This window comes from Anguilla rostrata, chromosome 2 (genome assembly GCF_018555375.3).
Source record: "Anguilla rostrata isolate EN2019 chromosome 2, ASM1855537v3, whole genome shotgun sequence".
NCBI lineage: Eukaryota > Metazoa > Chordata > Actinopteri > Anguilliformes > Anguillidae > Anguilla > Anguilla rostrata.
The window spans coordinates 14,886,058-14,907,541 of record NC_057934.1 but is presented as its reverse complement, the minus strand read 5'-3'; the positions used below and the strand labels follow the sequence as shown (position 1 = coordinate 14,907,541).

General features: G+C 46.2%; 1 protein-coding gene across 4 annotated transcripts in view; it reads right to left on the bottom strand.

The window, feature by feature from the left end:
- The window catches only part of dock1 (dedicator of cytokinesis 1), a 236,223-nt gene that overhangs the window by 155,840 nt on the left and 58,899 nt on the right, over nucleotides 1-21,484 (bottom strand). For all 4 annotated transcript variants that reach the window (XM_064320731.1, XM_064320732.1, XM_064320733.1 and 1 more), the window contains exons 23-26: nucleotides 19,201-19,309; nucleotides 15,188-15,258; nucleotides 10,045-10,151; nucleotides 1,619-1,746 (exon numbers count right to left, since the gene is read on the bottom strand). In XM_064320731.1, coding sequence (XP_064176801.1) covers nucleotides 1,619-1,746; nucleotides 10,045-10,151; nucleotides 15,188-15,258; nucleotides 19,201-19,309 — 415 coding nt within the window. The remainder of the gene's footprint in view (nucleotides 1-1,618; nucleotides 1,747-10,044; nucleotides 10,152-15,187; nucleotides 15,259-19,200; nucleotides 19,310-21,484) is intronic.

The window sequence follows — 21,484 nt, the reverse complement described above, 5'->3', positions numbered from 1 at the left end:
ACATGCTCAGGGGTTAATTTTTAAGGTTAAGTGTAGAGGAAGTTCGGACTGTTAAAAGCACCTGTTCATTTGTACCCACATTTCATACACAGCAATGCCACGGTCCCCAATGGCAACCGTTAAAACCACTTTCCCATCAAGAAGCTTTCCAATTCCAGGAGCCACTCGAATGAGCAAACAACATTTTTCTAAGCACTGCTAATACAAGTTTCCAGAAGGTTCTCGATAAACTCTCGCGTATTGAGTGCTCTCTCACAGAGACTTAAAGCAAAGCCATGACCTGGTTAACTGCGGACGGTCCAAAAACAACTGGAAACTGCACTTAACAGCAAAGTCCAGTCTCCCCAAGGATTCCAACATTTTTACCTGCCGCAACATCAAATCTCCAAATCATCTGCTGCCCTTTGCTTTCAGTCTCTGAGCGAGCATATGCATCCATATGCATTTGTTTTGCATTCAAATACTTTTCTGTGCTCTATTGATCTTGCCTGCTGTAACTGAGAACTGAGCCTGCCAATATGACCAGAAGGTGGGGTTTACACTTTTTGAGAGTATTTCATTGGTTCCAAGACATCAGACAAGACTAGTAATGCGTAGAAAAGTATTTGAATCAAAAACAAATACGTATTTGACCCAGGTCTGATGCATATATATATATATATATATATACACAATATATATACACACACACATATGCATACACACACTTCAAACTGCCGTTTGTCGTAGATACAGAGCACAGCTTCACTAGTTCTGTGACAGAAAAGTGAGGTACTCAACAGACATGGTCAGACAGCTGATACTTTCGTCTCTTAACTGGTTTCCCCCATGAGCACAAAAGCAGAAATAATTAAATGGGTGTAATTATGAGCGGGAACTTTGCACTGCGACACCACACAAAGAAATGATTTCTGCCGTATCGATTTCAACTAGAGGAACGTCGACATAAATTATTAAAGAAAAATTCCATGAAATAATTAAGTTAAGTTTCTAACCTTCAGACACAAATTAAATAACACAACTGATTAATTGAGACGTCGGGAGAAGAAGCTCAATACCCCATTATTCTCCATGAGAGTCTTTATCTGTAATTGAATAATACTGCTGTATGAAAGGGGGGGGGGGGGTTCCTGAGAAAGGGGGGGGGGGGCAGGTGCTGTAAGCTTAAGAGTCTGTGGATCAATACTCTGAAGTAAATGACACTCAGAAATGTGAGGATCCTGTATGTGCACTGAGTGGTAATCTGACATTATTAGGCATTTGAATGGGGTTGGGGTGGGGTTGAAGGTGTAGGGATTGAACAAGCAATGATGTGCGTGTGTGTGTGTGTGTGTGTGCCTGCGAGTGTGTGAATGTGTGTGTGTGCACGCGCAAGTGTGTGTGTGTGTGTGTGCGCACACGCGCAGGTGTGTGAGTGTGTGTGTGTGGCTGCGAGTGTGTGTGTGTGCGCGTGTGTGTGTGTGTGCGCGTGTGTGTGTGTGTGTGTGTGTGCCTGCGTGTGTGCATGCGTGAGAGTGTGTGTGTGCGCCTTTGTTTGTGTGAGAGTGCACGTGTGTGCGTGCCTGTGTGTGCCGTGTGTGTAAAACAGCATGTGTAGGGGGGAAGTATGGGCACTGACCACGTCCTTCCTGTACAGCACTTCCAGGATGTTGCTGAGCAGCTGACAGCAGGCCTCCAGCTCCTCCTGCTTCTCCAGGTGAAACTTCAGCTGATCGGTCATCAGCGGCAGCAGGATCTCTCTGCAGTCTGGGGGGAGGAGGAGGCACAGCACAGAGCGCGCTTACACCAGGCCAACACGAGAACACTTACAGTACAAATCCCCCACAGTCACTCATTAAGACGGCTACATGAGGTGATAGATGGCGGCAACTGGGGTGAGCCGGTTAGCGAAAGGAAAAACGAGGCTTGCTTTAAACGAGGTGTGTTCCAATCAAATAACATCAGCCTTCTGAGCTTGCTTACCCTGCTCTACAAAAATAGCATGTTAGCAGCTATAACTGGCTGCAGCAGGAATCTGCATGAAGCACAAAGACGACATACGTAGCAGACTAATTATGATCGCTCTTCAGGCACAAGAAGTGTTTACGTTTCCTTTTCATCCATATATATTCTTAAACTCTATCCCCAATCTTTGTCTGAGTGAGCAGCGCAGCTGCGTCTCCATAATTAACCTAATTATTGCACTTCACAATACATAATTAAAACAACTGCTGCAAAAAATAGACATACACCATCTGTACCAACGGAAAAGAAAAAAAAACACTGTAAAAGTTGTTTGATGTTTTACAAATTGATTAGCAAGACATATATTCAGGGGAATTCATCATTATGCAAACTCCAAACTCCATGGAAATGGGGGGGGGGGGTGTATTTTGACATGTAATGTGTTACCAGATGATATGAGCTTTATTACTGTAATGCAAACTGAACAGATAAGATAATGCATATGCAGAGTATGTCAAGCAGAATAGAAGCCAGGATGATGCTGATAAGGAGCATGGATACAGCAGTTCAGATAACAGCTCAAAGAGGTCAATTCCGTATTATCATATTTTTTATTAAACCTGCAGTCCCATCTCCCTCAGCAATGCAGCTAAATGAGGAGTACAGTATCTGGGGAACAAACACTGGAAAAAGGTCAGTCTTCTGGATCAATTAGTGGAAGTGTGGGTGTGGGGGGGGGGAATTCGATTAGGAACCCATGAGGGGGGCCAGGAGCGGGTCGGGGTCAATGTCCAGCGAAGGGGCCGCGGTGGTTGGCTCCGTTCCACGGCAGGGACGTGGGGGGGGGATCGATGCCGGCCTTCATTACCCGACCAAAACCAATTAAAGACACTGAGGGGCGGAGCGGGGAAACACTGCAGGACCGCTTCTCCCATAATGCTTTACAAAGAGGAATATTGATGAGCCGGACGACCGGGCCGCGCGTCCCCGGGCTGCCCGAGCTAGCTGGAGAACCGCGCGCGAGGGGAGTACACCAACCGCAATACCGCGGGCTCCACTGACCGCGCCAATCGATTCCTGCAGCTTCGCCATCTCACCGACCTCCACACGCCACCACAGACATACAAGGTTGAGCACAGGCATTTTTTTTCAACGTGTCAGTGGCCCCAAGCTGGCACTTTATGAAACCGTTATCCCCGAAGATGTCCAACGAGAGCCCGGCCGCCATCTGTGGCTAACGTGCTGTCAAAGGACATTTCCCCTGCTGCGGGGACCGAGCTTTAATTCAGCTCCGTGACACAGACAAATGGCACACTAATGCATTCTCTTGGACATTGTGGATTGTGAGATAAAAGAGCTGAACCTTCCTGCCCTCCCTTATCTTTAAAGACCTTAATCAAATCTTGCCAGATTTTTTCTGCCCCAGTCAAATAAAAAAAATAAAAAAAAGTTACAATCTATTGTAGTATTGTCCTTATCCTCACAGAGATCTGCACAGCTGACCGTCTCATCTCATTCTTCAGAGAAAAGAACAGAGTTCAGGGCTCTCACAACTCTACTGGGCCTTAAAGACATATTTGCAACTGCAAGCCCTCCACTGATTGATTCTACTTCGACTGCATCTATGTACATTGTGGTTTATAGGTGCATGTATTTAAGTTAAAAAAAAAAATAGAAGTCCCAATCTATAAAGCATCGTTATACCACTTAAACACTCGACTAGATATAGACACTGTGTTGAGTATCCTCACTTTGTGCCATAATTCGTGCAATACATCGTGCACTGTGCAGAATGACATTTCCTATATACTTTTTTTTTTTTGCCTGTTTGAGGTTCTGTGAGACTAACTGGGGCTCAGTAAAAGTAGATAACATCAAGTGTCAACATCAGGCATCCAAATAAAATCTGATTTAAAAAATGGGAAATCTGATTGGATGCAACCGTGCCGCCTGGCTCTGCCAACAGCGACTGCAATGGACGCCAAATCCAACCGCCAGGAGCCCACCCCCCCACTCCCCCCCACCCTAACGTGCTCAGTCTTCATAACAGCTCAACATGGCGAGTCCAGATGTGACGGCAGTCGTGGAGAAAAGAGCGAGGTGCGCAGAGAATTATGTGGCGAGAGATAAAAGAAAGAAAAAAAAGTAACAGATGGTGAGGAGGCACATACTACGCTTGACAGGAACGCATGCTTTGTTTATTGTTTATTATCGTTATTATGCTTCTTACATAGATGCGGCATCAATATCTAACGATATCCAACTGTGTCAGTCCCAAGCTGAAATGTTTCATATGTCTGTTTATAGGTTTTGGCAGTCGTTTGATCTATGCTGAATTAATTTTAAACATCAGATGTTACTGTAGGTCTTGCTAAAGAGGTTAGATTACTTAGCATCATAAACATTATTTTCTCTATTAATGAAAAACCTGGATGTATTGCGTAAGTTCGCTGTACACTATTGACATTTGTTGGCTGAAGACCCACGGCCAACTTCTCCGTCCACATTGGGATGCATGGCTAGGGTTTGTCATCAAAGAACGAGCAACATACGCATCATGAACAGTGTACTTTGCCCTGTTTAATATGGACTAATCATTTTCGGACATTAAAACAGCAAATCTTTTGATGCTGAGAGGATAAAAACGTATCAGTATGGCTACGTATTGATTAACGACGATTAATGATATTGAGCTCTCTATGCGCATCAGTCTTCGATCACCATCAAGCCTTCTGGAAGGCTGCGATCCAAAACATGCAGGCTGTGCCGCGCCCAGTTCACGAGCGTTGCGCAGCTGCGACTTTTTCATTTATAACGCTCATAAATCTGATGAGCCACTGCAGGTCTGAGAAAGAAGGGCCGAAGCAGAGCACACGTGAGGGGTGAGGCGCGATTTGGTGGGAAAACAACTCAAAGGTCAACCAGCGTTTGCTTCAGTAACGGAGACAAGCCAGCACACACTGCCTGATAGCTGGGCAAAGTCCTCCTCGAGGGACTGCAGTGGAAGTCCCACAATCAATTTCTCAAGGTCCATGAGCCAGTAGTCACCACTCTGCTGCCCAAAGATGTTTTTACTTGGATACAAAGACGTGGGGTGCGGTGGGGAGAACAGGGGCGAATGAAGGTAAAAAATGGGCCGGGCTAGGAACTTTAACCAACATAGACATGCCCATCACGGTCTCTGAAAATAAACCATGCACACCAACTTCAGTCACTTGGATTGTGAACACATTAATAGTCCTGTATAGCCTTAGCCTCATTCTGTAACAGAAACCAGTTTCTGCTTCTCTGTCTCTGTTTCTCCTGTTCCCTTTATTGAATTGTCAGTATTATAAAGCAGAGAAGGTTTCTTGTGCTTGTTTTATTTTTGAACCTCAATGTTCTTTCAGTTAATCAAAAAGCTTGATCGATACTTTTCCTTCGTCTTGGCTTAAACCCCAAGGCGACCCATAACTTAGACTTAAATTGCTTATTTTTCGTCTGGATATCAAATAAAGCAATTCCGGTTGAGCATCCAACTCGAGTACAGAACGGCAGCAAACCACCAGGGCATCGAACCTGCAACCTTCCGATCAGGAGCCCAGGTCCTGGGCCACTGACGGCACAGTATTTCGTTCAAACGTTATCGGAAAGATGCCTCGGCGAACAGAGATCAGGGCTCCGGCATCACGGGACATGTGACTACTGAAGTCCGATACAGCGCCTTATTGACAGGGAAAAACAGGTCAGCCTTCATGCGAGATCATCTTGATCACACAGGACATCGCATTTCCAGGCGACCGTTTGCCTACGGTGCGATTTCCTTCGGTTCAAGTCCGTACTCGGCTCGCGAGTCGACACTGGTAGAGCAGCCCTCGATGTGTTTAGAGAAAATATAAAATAAATAAAAGCGGAAAGATCCCATTATTTATTCCTCCATATTCTGCAGTCTGACAGCTGAGGCTATAACCCGGCCCATAAATCCAGCACAGAATAATAATAATACTGGAAACCGAGGAGCTGCTAGAGCATTTAGCCTTGCTTGCCTGCAGCTTACACAGCCTATCCGTAGCGCAGCCACTCAGGCTATTGTGTGAGCCAAAAGCTTCCACGCTGGGCACAGGACAAATCACTGCAATGAAAGCCCCTGTCGAGCACATTCGTACAAGATTGCCAATTTGCAGAATCAAGGTTACATGAGGAAAAATTACAAAAAAGAAAATAAAACTTTCATTAAAAAGCAACATTGATTTGACCATCAATTATGTACGCACTTGAGACACTCCATCACAAAGACCTCAGGAAGTCAATTATTTCAGCTTCTAGGGTGCTCAATGAATGTTTTCCCCGCTTTTTTTGAACAGTTGTCAAGGTAACAATTGAGCTAATCGCTGGATTTAAAAATGCAGGGACTAATAAGACACCGCAAGGCTAAAAAGTATTGGGGGGTGGGGCATGAGAACGCGTATGGGCACTTGAAACAGTGCTGGTTCCCAAACAATGCAAACACGCTGTCCTGTGTTAAATAACAAGGACAGTAAAGACTGAATTAGTTTCACTTACGGAATTAAACATTAAACACATTATTTCCGAAAACCCGCAGAAATTCAGCGAGTAACACTGCAATGCAAAGGCTGACATACAAAAAAGCAAACAAAAAAAACACCAAGCTACTTAAAAATATACACAAACCAAGGGAAGCAACATTGGATGGACCAGTAAAACCACTTCATCTGACCACTTCTTTATTTTATTCATTTTTAAGATGGCCACAGAGCTCATCATCAAAACAACCACTCAGGAAATGCTGCAGTTGTCATGTTATCTTTTTTAATGTTATTTCTGCTTAATGTTTTTGCCTGTTATTTGACTGCATTGCCACCTGTGAGAAAATGGCTTAAGAGCAACAGCATATATTGTAAGCAGACTTTATTGGTTGCTTTTTTCACTCCACAAAATCTAGGAGGTCAGATTTTGAATATAATTCATCAGTGTACATTCATCAAAGCTGAAGCGACTTTTATGCTGATACCATTCACTGGCGGTTCAATTTGCCAGATAGGCTACTTCAACATTAAAACAGTTCCCCCATAGTCTTCTCTATAATACATTAAACCTCCTGTCAGCCTGTTCAGCAGAGGATAAAAGCTAATACAATAATTACACAAAGATACAAAGAGCCATTACAAATGTCAAGTAGGTTAGTAAGCCAAGCTGCCTGCCACTCAAAGCTAAGAACACAACAATTCTCTGACGTCAAATAATCCCTCAGTATCTGCAACACCGAAAATATTATTTTTTTTGTCGGACGGCTGCTCGCCGGGTAGCGGCTATCCAAATCCTCGAATCTTCCCGGTAGCGGAGCATTGGGCTCCAGGTGCTCAGCCTGAGAGTCCAAGGCAAGCGAGAGAAGCAAACCGGAACTATCGGCCACTCCAGAGCAAACCGATTTAAACTGCACAGTAAGCTTCCTTGCAGACCCCCAGACGGCTCTCTGCATTTGTTCTCGTCCAGCGAGCACATTTGTAGTCTCTCTTTTTTTTGTGTGAGCGATTAACGTTGAATGGATTTTTGTCGCTGTTGTTGTTGTTGTTATTATCCGGCAATGTGAAATAAAAGATATCTGAGGTCTGGGTTTATAGGTACATATCAAAATTTTTTGCATCACATGTGCCTCGTAAATGGAAGCAATTTATAGGTTAATAAGATGGATGTACAGGCTTTACAATTACACACATAATATATCATCATCTGAATAACTGGAACAAGATATAGCTGAGTCCCAGCCCAAATCTACATCTTATGGGAAAATGTGTGTGTTGCCATAGTTACTGTATCATGACCTGACATCTCAAGAAGCCTAACTATGTTTAAACAAGCGAATGCTTCTGTCCATTACATAAGACATTCCTTAAACGACTAAGATTACAAATACTTTTAAGTTTATATTTAACACATTTATCTCTTCTGTATTTCTCATTACTGTGGTAACAAATGACAAATAAACAAGTAAACTGATATTAGGAAATGCTCAAGGGATATGCTACTGTGAAGAGCGCCCAGATTCATTTCACTGGCGTTCAATCTTTCATATATTATTGCTGATTCACTTCAGGATAAATGCAATATTTGCAACACAAGCATATACACTGCAATCAGCTAAAGCTAAAACTCTAGAGAAACTGGGCAGGTTGATGATGAAACAGAAAATTCAATTGAAGTTACAAATAGGTGCTAAAAGACGGATAATTCCATCTGAAGATCTGCACTCGTTTAGTTTTGTATCTCTGTTCTTCCAGATGTCCAGACAATTCACTACTTTTCACCATGAGATTGCTTTGCCAAAAGCTTTACAAGAGGAACAGCTGGAGGTCAGTGTGTAATTAAAACACATTTCCTATGGGAATTATTTCATACAGGGTCAAGCAATGCAATCAGGTGAAATTATTCTCCCGAGCTTAAGGGCCTGTCACTCCCTAGTCTAGAAGGGTTCTGAACATTGCTTGTTATTGATGAGTTGAATTGCAAGCAGTCTCTAGTCTAGTCAGTGAGATGACAGGAGGGGCCCAAAAAAGTTTACAGATATAACTTGGGAATTGGGAATAACTACCTTTTATCAGTACAGGGGTCTAAGATATCTAGATATCTATTCTCAGTTTCTCAACACATATCTATGTGTTGAGCAACTGACAACTGCAAATAACTATTTGGATTTTAGATGTAAGTGAGCTGAAAGTTGTCTAGAAATAATGTTACTCAAATAAAAAACGTGTTGTAACATCAATGACACTAATTGAAATATACCACTCAACTTGAATATAGAACTTGACATTGTGCCTGGGAATCCTGACATTTTCAATTCTACTGTAGACAGTTCGCAAACAATGTCTCTCCTGCCAGGTGGACAGTGAAGCAGCTGGTAAGGTATCATTAATGAGAAACACGATGGTGCAGGGTGGTGGGAAGGATACCTCTGCACAGCAGAACTGAACAGATAAGCAGGTTAGATCACACCTAGCTGATAAAGAAAATCTTCACACAGACTGTGAAATCATGAACTGAAGAGGCATACCTATAGCGTAATTAGAATTTTCAGGCCAACCTTATTCATCTCTATGCAAGCAACTCATACTTCAAAAGGAGCTGGATTTTTTTTTTTAATGTACAGAGCTGCAGCACTGAATCAAAAACACCACAGCAAAAGAACGGCGAAACAGAGTGCAGATGAAAAATTTACATCATGATATTGCAAAATGATCCTTCTGGAGACAGAAAAATATTCCACTCCCGTTTCTGTTCTATTGAATTGTCTTCTTTCAGCAACTAGCACCTAACTTGTTGAGAAGCACATCTCTGTGAAGATTTTTGTGCGTGTGTATGCGTACACATATTCATTCTTCAGTTAAGAAATATTATATTTCTTTAATAGGCTGTTCAGATTTTACGATCCCATAAAAAATGTGAAAACGAGTGAAGTGATATCCAACAATCCCCAATCACCCCCCAGTCTGGCTCGGTCCTCCCCCCTCGGCTCTTCCACACCAGCGCTAGCGCCGCGCGTGCTAGGGCTTGCTTGGTGAGTTACGGCTACGCTCAGACTCCCAGAGCACGTGTGCGGGCGAATGGGATCAGGACCTTTACGAGGACCCGGAGGACCGGGCCCGCGAGGCAAGGCTGTATTTCATTGGCCGGGCTGCCGTTAATCAATGTGACAGAGCCCGCCGCACAAACAGCCCCGACTCACGGTGCTTCTGAGCGCGGCCGACAGGTCAGCTGGACCGTCACATACCTCCAGGCCAATAGCTAAGCCCGCCCACCCCGCCCCCCCAGCACAGAGGCATCCATCAGGAAACACATCCAAGAGATGTCAGTCAATAACACGGAAGGCTTAAGAGACTTGAGAGTAGCTTAGACAACAGAAAGAAATGGACCAGAATTGCCAGCCTGGGCCTGGCACTGTGATATGGTTGACATTCTGGTTAACAGGTACCTTGAGAGTGTAAATACCAGGGATTATTACACCTTTGAGGATAACATGCTGCATTCCCCTGACAGCTTTGTGGGGGGGGGGGGGGGGGTTGGGTGAGGTGTGGTGTGGGGGGGTACGGGGGAATATCTTACCGTGCTGGGTGAAGAGGTCACTGTGAACGATGTCGATCATGCAGTTCAGCTTCTGCTTCACCAGACGCCCCAGCGGAACTTTGAGGATGAATTCCGTGAAGAGTTTACTGTGCATTGGGGGTGGTGGGGGGGGGAGAGAGAAAAGAAGAGAAAAACAAACAGCCTGAGGCGTTTTTATGGAGACCGACGGCGAAGCTCCCTGCGGGGCTCCTGAGGGGGGTGACACGGTTAAACAACCCGCGCGGCTTCATCTCTCCCACAGCGCTCGTTTCTCCTCGTTCGCCTCCCAACGCCAAGTCATATTCGGTTCGCGGCTATCGCGCTGTCTCTGGCTCGCTTCCCCTTTCAGCACTGATCTTTAGGGTTCATGCTAACGGCTCTCTGTGTCATCCCTCCCCTCTCCAGTCCCCTGCGGGTGCACAGGCAGCCTCGAAAGAGGAAGTAAAAAAAAGAAACAGCATTTACACTACACAACGTTACAACCACCCAGGAAAATCCGGCGGAAAATCCGCAGATACATCCTCCTTACATGCCGTGCCAGGCTAAGGTACGGCGGGGCTTTGAAAGGCATTCTGGCAGAGCATGAAATGCTTTGTTTGGCCTCCATTCAGCTGCTTATTCCGCCGCCTTCCGCGGTGACAATTGGGACGCTTGTCTCCCGCGCGCGCCTTTCCCACAATCCTCCGCCCCGCTCGGCCCCCGGCTGAAGCACTGTCACTGCCTTCACAGGAACAGCGCTGGGAGAGGCGACAGCTCTGGGAATAAAGCAGGATAAAACGACTATTCTTTGGGCTTTTTTTTATTTTGGGGCGGGGGTGGGCGGTAGGACAGGTGGGGCGGGGCGTGACGGGGCACGCTGAGGTGCCAGGTCAGACTGACACTTCGGAGCCTCGCTGACGGAGGCCAGCAGGGGACGCCACCCCCCCCCCCCAACTGCGAAGAGCGTGCTTCAGGTGGAGCGAGGGTTTGTGAGGACCGGGAGGTTTCTCGCGTGAACAATCTCTCCTCCACTGGCTGGCTGGCTGAGTGGACGCTGACCAGCTGCAGAGACTGGTGAACCGAAATCACCTCTCTGCCCATAAAGCCCTTGGCAGGCTGTGGCCGGTGCGTATTTAACTCCCTGAGGGGAAGTGCCTGTATGAAACCTCCACAGGGGCAGATCATATTTCCAGGGCTGAGGATCATCCCCATCTCTGCGGCACTCAAAGCACAAAAGGGATATAAAGCAGAGAAGCAAGTAAAATTTCTGCGCCTGTGAGTGAGATGAAAGGACTACACTCTAAAGCCGAGGAGGCAGGGAATCTTACCACTCCTCCGCTGTCCAGTAAACCCTTATGAGGAAAGGAAGCATTTTCAAGGCACACAGAGAGCTTTGCATGGGTCTCAAGAGCTCAGACAGCAATTGCAGAGCCCAGCAGAAGAGCAACTTCAGACAGCGGAAGGAAGCAGTCAGCAAGGGTGTGGTAGAGAAGGACCGAAGACCTCAAATCTTAAATCGGATTGGTCCAGGAGCGCAGAAATCCTTTCGAGTGTAGCAGCAAAGATGCCGTATGAAACCAAAACGGTGGACATTCCACGTTGAACATTCTGTTCCTGACCCGCAAAGTAACATTGCAGCAGCTCATTAATGTTCAATGATTAAAGCAGTGACTAGAATTTCTGAGCACAGCTTGGTAGAGTAGAGCGCGCAATCACCCAGGCAGTTAATGATGTCCAGAGCCTAATTCTCTCGGATCTTTGAAGAGCCTGCCCTAACATCGGCCCAAAGACAAACAGCTCGCAATAAGCATCCTTGGACTACGGAGGACACAATTATTTCCCAAGCGCAGCTGGCGGTTCTCCCCGACGGCGGTGCTTGGGGCCATAAGCCACAGCTCACCCTCTGCCAGCACTATCTCTGTCCGGGCCCAGAGCGCACTACATCAGCATGTCAACCGCATGCTGATGAATAACTAACGTTTTTTTTTTTTGGCCCATGGAGCAGTGACCGGAGGACCACACTCGGGCACCTCTTGGGGGCGAAACAGATTCGATGTTGCGGGGTCACGGCTGTACGCTCGCACTCGATCATTCGTGGTCCGCCTGCTCCAACCTTGAAGCCCGAAGTGCTAACTGGTTAGCTCTCGCCATTACTCGATCAAGGTGACGGAAAATCCCCTGGTTGAAACATCCCTGGGCACCTTACAAAAGTGCTCCTTCCGTGCCCGCTCCATGCCGAGTGGGGGCGAAAGGGTGTTGAAATGGGACGGCTTCACTTTCGGCAACAGTCATTCAAACATATTTCCCCCCTAACTGTCTTTATGAAAGGGGATGGATTCCTCTCTACCCCCCAATCAAGCATCTTTGTTTTATGGTGCAATTTGAACATGCCATTTGTGTCATCAGAATGATGAGGTGAATAGAAACAGTCCTATGCCGTTTGTCGATGCTACTGCTTCTATCAATGACAATGACTAAACCTGAAAGATGGCATTAACAATCACCAGAAATAAGGCTAACTTAATGACTAACAATGGGACAGTTTTGTCATCATCCCCTGTGCTAGGTAGAAAAGGGTGGCACTCTGGGTGGGTACAAGGGAAGCAGGGGAGTATGTTTAAGTTCCCTACCAGCACTTTGCTCTCATTGGTCCAAATCTGTTTTCTCTTTGGTACACCAAATCCTGAATTCTGAGCATTTACCCCAGGTAAATTATGTAACACAATACCCTCAAATTAATTTGCTACTTAAAAACCCCTCTTACACCTACTACATAACTTAACATTATGCTGCAGAGTGATGTAACGGTCACTCCTATTCATCCAACACTGATAACTTGGTCTCCTCCCTGCTCTTTGCCTAACCTTTCTTATGCACTTTCAGAAGTTGTTCTAGATAGTACCATATGCAAAATGCCTGAATGTAAATCCCCTCTCTCACTACCACCATTCTGTATGGCACCAGAACTACAGCCCCCAGGGTTCACGCAGTGCATATCTCCACCAATAACACCACAACCAGCAATGCCCATTTCCACTGTTCCTATCCTCAATGATTCACCTAAATAAGGAAAAATGAAACTCTGCATCTTGATTTCCAATTATTTTACAATAACACCCACTCCACACTTACATTTCACTTGCGGATTAGCCTCTCCCGTAGTCCACAAAACATCCCATCGGTTTAATTTAAATTTATGTCCTTTACAGAACACTGGAGCGACGCCGTTGGGACAATGACGTCAGCAACACCCTGAAAGGCTTTTAAGAAAATGTCACATCCTTTTTTTTTTTCTGTAAAGGGAGCACGGCGCATTCGGAGGTTTGTCTTAAAGCTGCAAAACAAACCCGAACGGGTAACGCCACACGGCAAGCGACAAAAGCTGTTAATTAAACAGGGTTATAATTAGGCGCGCATATGCTCCGTTTGCAGGAGTACAACCGCGCGAACAGGCTCGTCATATGGTGGCCCGTAAACTTTCTCTGAGGAAAACAGGTTGGCAGAGACAGTCGCTGACTCCCCGCAGACACCCCGCATGAATGAGCATGAAAGAACCTACATATTGTGAATGTGCCACTCACTGCAGTTTTTTTAATGACTGAAATATGAGTATAGCGAAGATCCGGGAAATGAAATTATGCTTCAATAAACAACATTACACACACGTACACACACACACACACGTGTACACACACACACACACGCACAGCACTGTGCTGTCAATTTCTTGTTTTCTGCAATGAAGTGATACCTTGTGATGCCTCAGCTTCCACATTCTCCACCCCACAGCGAAATGGAGAAACGAAACCAACAAGGGAATTGCGACTCGCCAGTCCACCTGTGAAAGGATCGTGCTCAAGGGGGAGGGACCTGCGCGGTCCTTCATTTTTGTGGTGGTTAACGTACAGGTCTCCCAGAGCGTACGTGGTGAAATTTAGGCCTTCCCAACATCGCGTCTGAGACGGCCTCCAGCAAATTCAGGAAGACTACAGAAGCATCATGCTAATTACTGCACTTTAATTCACCCCAAGCCTCACAACATGTTCATGCTTCTATTTTCACCCTGTGTGATTGCAGTCTTTCATTTTGGCAAAATAACAACAATAGTGGTTGTTGTTGTTGTTATGCTACCAGTAGACACCAGAATTTAAAATGTCAAAACAGCTATGGGCACAAGAGTGAGGATTTTGTCAGTAAACACAGTATGGCTGCGTCAAAGGCAATCACAAAAACACGCCATTAGCTAATCAGAAGAAACCGCAACCTTTAGCATGGCCAGAGTCCGGATTTCCAAATGCAATTTGGTCTAATTATAAAGTAAGCGTAATTGCAGGATAATAATATTCATGACCGATCACATTAGCCAGTGCATTGGTCACCGTTCTGAAGCAGCGACTGCATGTTTCCAAGGCAACCCGATTATGTTCAGCCAATATCCTCTGTACATCTGGTGCATCTAAAGTGCAGGGAATTTAAAGGGTTCCCCTGGGAGAATCTGAAATAATTAACTGTGCCAGGTACTCTTGCAGAGGACAATATCAAATCTGCAGTGTGACGGCAGCAAGAAAACGCTTTCATAAGAAGAGAAACGTATACGTTTTACATTTCGCAAGTTAATATACAACCTCCTAAAAAAAAAAGGACGCCATCTCTTCATTTCATTTATTTTACAGCAGAACTCATAGGCATAATGCATCAGGTGTGTCAATAGGGCTTAAATGAAATCTCTGTGTGGCAGCACTGAGTATATTATGTTTCATGGCTTTTTAAAGCACTGCTTTTTCACTGTCCCTTTCTCCTTGTCAGGAGACAGAAATGGGACCCGTGGGGAAACCGGGGTCCTGTAACAACTGTAGCCCAAAGGCTCCGGAGTGACGCAGGTGTGCAGAACCTCAACCCGCTTCCAGTAACATGCCCCGCCCCATCTCCTCAGGAGACAAGCGTCCTTTCCCACAGTGCACAGGGAGGACAGGGGGCTGACTCACAGGTCAAAAGATCTCGCATTTACATCGGGCATCTGCTCACTCAATGTATTGCCATGGAAACGATTCTCGACTTCAAAAATGGCTGCCAAGAAATGGGTGTTGGTTAAGAGTGGTCACAATCGTCTTAATACTGTCACTGTCAGTATGACTACAGATAATAGCAATTAATGGAAAATTACCTGAGCTCCTTTGGATCGAAGACCAGTTTGACATCATTGACGATAGTGGGGACGTATTTCAGTGCTGCACCCTGGTGGCCAGAAAAACAGTGTTAAAATCTGCATAGTATCAATCAATTTTAGCAAAGGGCTTTAACAGATTATTATTACTTTTTTCACACCATGACATGTCTTGATCAGTGACCTATCTGATGTACTCCCTTGTTGGAGGACATGGGTGTCTTAAAACAGAATGCACAACAGAGGTGGGCTTTGAATAAACTACTATTCCAGAAATTCACTATTTAAATATTTTAGGTTATTTTGTTTGTTTTAAATACAAAAGGAAAATCTGATGATGCATTCAGTTTCGACACACCCACTCCTGAGACCTCCTGAGCTTCGTGAGATTGTAGTTAGATGTTTAATTAAACATATAGTTAACATTTCCATGCAGCAAAAAATGAACATGATTTATTAGTGTTTGCAGAATTCTTATTTTTCTCACAAAAAAATGCAAGGCCACAGCCAAGTCGATGCAAAAGTGCTGACTATTAGGGTACTTGGGCCAACTTGAATTACGTGGAGATACCTTCACTTGCACTTGCGGATATCGACACTGCGTGGGTAACAGGTTAATGCCAGCCACCGTGGAGCTTCAGAATCTATAAACCGCTGGTTATTCTACAGCGCGAGGGCGTATTCCTTAAAAACACTTACGTTCCTCGACCAGCAAAATCAATGCACAAAGTGGTGCTGGGCCAGTTATCTATTTTATGACCTGGGTTCTGTGACAGTCCTGGATGAATTAGCACAGACTGAGCGATCAGACTGTCAATTGGAGAACCTCTGCTCCTTCAATAAGACGCGCTGCAGTGAAGCCCAAACGTCCGATAATGAAGTCATCAGGGCATCAGCAGCCGGACGAATTCAAATGCACCCTTTCGTAATGCGAAGCAATTGGCTCCGTGGTCTGAACCGCTCACTGATGTAATGCAGCCATTTTTGGTTTGTTTGTTTGTTTTTTCCGACATCTAGGGCAGATTAACACCAGTGCCGGCTACTTTCTTCGTGTTTATGAATTGGGCAGTTGCGTAAGGACAACCCAGTGATATTTGAACGAGACGGTTTGGCCGCACTCCTCAGACTTTCATCACCGAGCACGTCCGCGGCAATCGAGATGATTTCAGAAAGCGCCGCGGCAAACGGCCTCGCTCAGCGGAGGGAGATTAAGGAAAAGGCGACTTTAAAGGACAGCGAGAGCCCCCGCCGTCCTTTAAATCAGGCTCAGAGGAGCTGAACTTCCACAGAGCTGAACTTCTGAGCGCTTCCCGTTCGCTGCGCTCTCTTTTGCCGCCGCGTAGTTCTGATTAACGGTCTGAACCCCGGCACCGCCGGGTCACCGGCAACCAAAACGATCACGCTCAAAGTGGCGGAAAACTGATTAGCCGCCATTTTAATTTATTATTACCGCAATAAAGACCCGAAAGTCACAAATTACAGCCCACATTTAATCACTTATCGAGACTTATGCCCACTTTAGTACAACAGCACTATATACCTTAATCTGTTGAATGAACAAAGGTTAATTTTACACCTAAATAACAAAAACATATGGATTTAGTAAATGTCACATAAACCATTTAATTGCACATGCCAATATAATGTCAACAAGAAAAAACTGAATGTCTATGATAATTGCTCATATATATATATTTTATTTAATTTTATTTTTTTGGAGCAAGAAAATAGGTTGTATAACTACTTTAGGGATTTCGGAAATCTGCAGGTACCGATAGATTTTTCTTGTCTGCTTATGATGGAAGAGTTTGTGGGTGACAAGCAGAGCAGGAAGGAAATGGACGCTCCGTTTGCTGTTGAGATGCACTTCCATGGGCGATTAAGAGGGGGCAACATGCACCTCCGGAGAGCAATAACGAATGACACTTAGCCCCAAAACAACTTAGCATGAAGCGCCGCCAAGCATTCAAGGCAGAGGATTAATAATCTCAGCCCCGTGCACACGTGAGCACAAGAGCGGCTTTATTGCTTATTTTCCGATTAATCAATCTCAGTTTGGTGCGATCTGCCAAAAATGGGCAAATTGTCAAAGATGATTCATAGCCAGTCATTCATTATTACCAAGCCCTCCAGTCAAGAGTAGGATGGCTGAGTGCGATATTTCCTACGCTAGCTCCCACCTCTTCACCACACTACGGCAAACACACAAGGAGTTACTGTACGTTAAATGCTGGGGCTTCCTGTTGTTGTTATTACAGTTGTTCGCACATGTCATCTTTAAATGGCCTCAGATGAGGCGATCGCTCATCTGACGCAGCACCTCGCACAGTATTTACAACGCAATTAAGATTCAAGCAGAAACGATAAAGTCGCATCTGTGTGACATATTCATGTTTCCTGCAGATGTGCTGCAGTGCCTTCACAAGATTCGAATGCAGTAAAACTACCACCCTGCACAAGTAAGCCATGTTCCGGGGGAGAAGGTCTATAACAAAGACATCGTCTGCGCGAACATGGCACCATGTGCCACAGAAGGACTGCGTGACACGGTGTCGAAAGACGTTTGAAAATAAGCTCACCTTAAAAGGCAACTAATGCCCCAGTAAAGCGCCAACACATCACTTTTATACCATCGTAAATCTTTCCGGAACTCTCTGCTACTGTACATCTATCAGGTTCAGTAGACTAGGCCAGGACCCTCAGCCGTTTCCCTGGCAAATTCATGACAGGCCGGCCACTCCTCATGGACGTCCGCCAAGCTTTCACCTAGCAGTGAGCTCCACTACGATATAGGGCTTGAGTCACTGTGGCAACACAATTAGGAGCCCTGAGGCTGGAACCCGTGATCTCTGAAGGTACCCCCCTCCCCCCCCCACGGAGAAGGGGTTGGGGGGTGGAGGGGTTTGAAGGGTCCCTAGACGTCCCCGTCGAGTTCTGGCGGAGCGACAGACTTCCCGCCGCCGCAGAGCTTGCCGCCGCGAGGGCTTAGCGGGAAGATTTGGCTTTCCGACCGGTTCCCCAAGATCAATTTTTAATTTACTGACAGTTTGGCTAATAACAAACCCAATTACACAGCAAACTGCCTCCTAATTTTCACAAAGCCCTTTCCGTCTGTTTAACCCTGTTTGTCCTTTCTCATGGGGGGGCGGCTGGGGGGGTGGGGCGTAAGAACGGCATGACGCGCAGGGACGAAATTAGGACCCCCCGAGTGGAAGGGCACAGCTCTTAGACATGCAGAAGGGGAGGAGAGGGGAGGAGAGGAGAGGATAGGAGAGGAGGAAGAGAGCAGGGTGGAAATACCTTCAAGAGGAGCTAAAGAAGAGAAGCGCCGGTCACAGAGGAGAAGGTGTCAGGAGGAGGTGGGGGGGGGAAAATGTACAAAAATTAAGAACTGAACTGGCAGCAAGGAGAGAGAGAGAGAATAAGAGAGAGAGGTGAAACAATATGATATGCACTGACAGTGACATAATTAACATGAGAACACTCCGCGAAAAACAAACAAAACAGGCACGTACGAAAAAAGTGATTAACTAACCGACTGCTACAAAAATACTGTCACCCAGTGAATATATATCTGAAATTAATTTTAATACAACAGATCCCACACTGCCCAGAGGCAAGATAAAAGGAGCCGGCATTGAGAGAATTTCTTCTGGACACCAGGCTTGACTCCGCTAAATTTTAAAAAGGAGCAGCGTGATTTTTAATTACCACAGTTAGTCGGGACCTCAGTTTAACCTTCTGAGACGCAGTGGCCGCATCACGGTGCTGGGGCATTCGATTTTTATTGTGTGCGACTGGCCTATGTAAACATGCTTTGAATTATTCAACACGGCGCACAATAACGGTTGAACTGGCATTAAATAAAAAAAGCAGGAATGTCATACAATCAATCTCAGCGCCCTCATATACAGTACAGGTGGCCAGGCATGACCTTCCCAGGGATTTATGGGTAATGGTGAACCGGGTGTTTTTTTTTTTATGAACTCAGATGGGTACACTTGGCGACACACCTTCACCCCACTGGTGCCATCTGAGTGGCTGTTCATCATGTCGTTGAAGGAGGTAAAGAGGCTCCTCAGGGATTCCATGAAGTCGGCCTCTCCCTTGTTCTCGTACAGCCTGCGGAAAGGAATAAGAGAACATTGGATGCCTGAAGCTAGAGTAAGAATGACTTCAGTGAATGTAATATGTCTAACCGTATCAATCTCCCACCCGCCTCATCAAATCAATGCGTACGGGGCCAGCCCACGTTCTACAGACCAGCAAATCAGAGCGTGTCTGCTTAATTGAGTTATAATCCATTTGTTTTTTTGTTTTTATGTTCCCTCCACCCATTTGAATCAACTCTCAGGAGCCCCTGCTTTGTGTGACACCAACACTATAAAAATAAATATTCTTATTCGATGAGACGCACGGGGCTGAACGTCATCATCATCGCCCGGCCACGCCCAGCAGCTACCAAAAGGTGCGCGAGCGCGTCTCTTCCAGCATCCGTCGGTCCGGAAGGATCCGCGGGCCTAAACCAGCCCTCAGTCACGCGCAGACGACAGGCCCCCCGAATTAGCGTTGCAGGTGAATTCCATCAGACGGGCGATGAGCAGCGACGCCCGAACCGAAGGCTCTCGCGTTAGCTCTCGCGCTAAAGGGCCGCCGTGCCGGAGGATCTTTGCAGGGGCTGGGAAACCAGGGGCGCTCCAGATTAAATGCTATTCGCAAACTTGAACTCGCTGGGCCTAAGAGAGGGCCCGACCTGCCCAACGTTATTTGTCCTGACGAATTAATAAACATAACAGGATTAGCTAATGCGATGGATGCGGCACATGACGTTAGCGCATCCGCGTCGGTCACTTTCCGGAGCGCTTTTCATTTCCCCTCCCCCCGAAACTATTAAATGCATTCGCCGCAAACATAATTAGGCCTAACGGTGTTACAGTATCTACTTCCCAGCACACAAAAAAACAAACCCTTCGCCAAAGAGAGTGTTTGTAACCGCCGGTCCAGAAACTAAGCGTCAGGATTGTAACCGTCTCCCCCTTCGCTCTGTCCCGACTTCAATAATGACGCACCGTCTGCCGCTTCAATCTCACTTTGCCTTTCGCCCACCCCCCCCCCCCCCCCCCCCCCCCCACCCCCACCATCCAGAATATGCTCAGTCAGCAGCCACAAAGTAATGATCACAGAACACCCGAAGAGCACTTCCCACTTATTATAAAGTGCATGAGTGCCCAGCGCGGGGCCCTCTCTAATACATAAAACAAAGCTTAAAAAAAGAACCAAACAATCCAAGGAAAGATTAACAACAACAAAAAAGTGTCAGCTGAGTGTTGCCAACTAATTGACCCGTTTTAACCTTTCTCCCTCTACCGCTGGCTCACGCTCTCTCCCTCTCAATCCCTCACCGTCTCTCTCTCCTCTCCCTCCCTCTCTCTCTCCCTTCCTCTATTTATCCACTGTCTCTCTCGCTCTCCTCTCTCTGTCTCTCCCCCTCACACGCTCTCTCCCTCCCTCTATTTCTCCACCGTCTCTCTCGCTCTCCTCTCCCTTTCTCTCTCCCTCACACTGCTCCCTCCCTCCCTCCATTTCTCCGCTCGCACGGAAACTCGAGATTATGCTGAGACCGGGTATTGATTGAGCCCATCCAGCTATTTTTCACCTCCGGAGATGAGCTGACAGCAGTCCTGGGCTTTCCCCCCCCCCCCATCACAACATTTTCACGTCCGTTTCGCACAGCGGCAGCCGGCGTCGCGCCGGGGTTAGCAGCCGACAGGACTCCTGTCCTACAAGGCGAGGGCCCGGTCTCCGTCGTGGAGGCTTAAGGAGGCCTGGAGATTTGAGGCGTCGCTCCCAGACGAGAGGACTGCGTCCCCCCCCACCCCCAAACCTCCACCGCCCCGCTCGCTCAACAGCTTCAGACGCTCAAGTTACCACTGCAGAGCAACAGGCACGCACCAGCTATTGAAGCTATTTGCTTCATTTTGCGGAAATAAATAAGTCGTGTTTCCTTATCAGATGCCTACATTTCCATGACCAGTGCAAAAACATACTCATAGTCATTCAATATATTTAGTGAGTTAAACTCAATATGAACGATAGGAGACAGGGTTAGGTTAGGTTAGACTGACGGACATTTTTCTGCTTTTCACATCCATTGCCCGAGATAAATACTTATCAGACACATAGAAATATCCTGAATAAGCCACAAATCACAAAACCTTTGCAGCAATCTTATCTCATAACTACATAAGTGAATGATTAATCATTTTCGCAATCAATTCTGGAGGCAGGAGGAGGGCC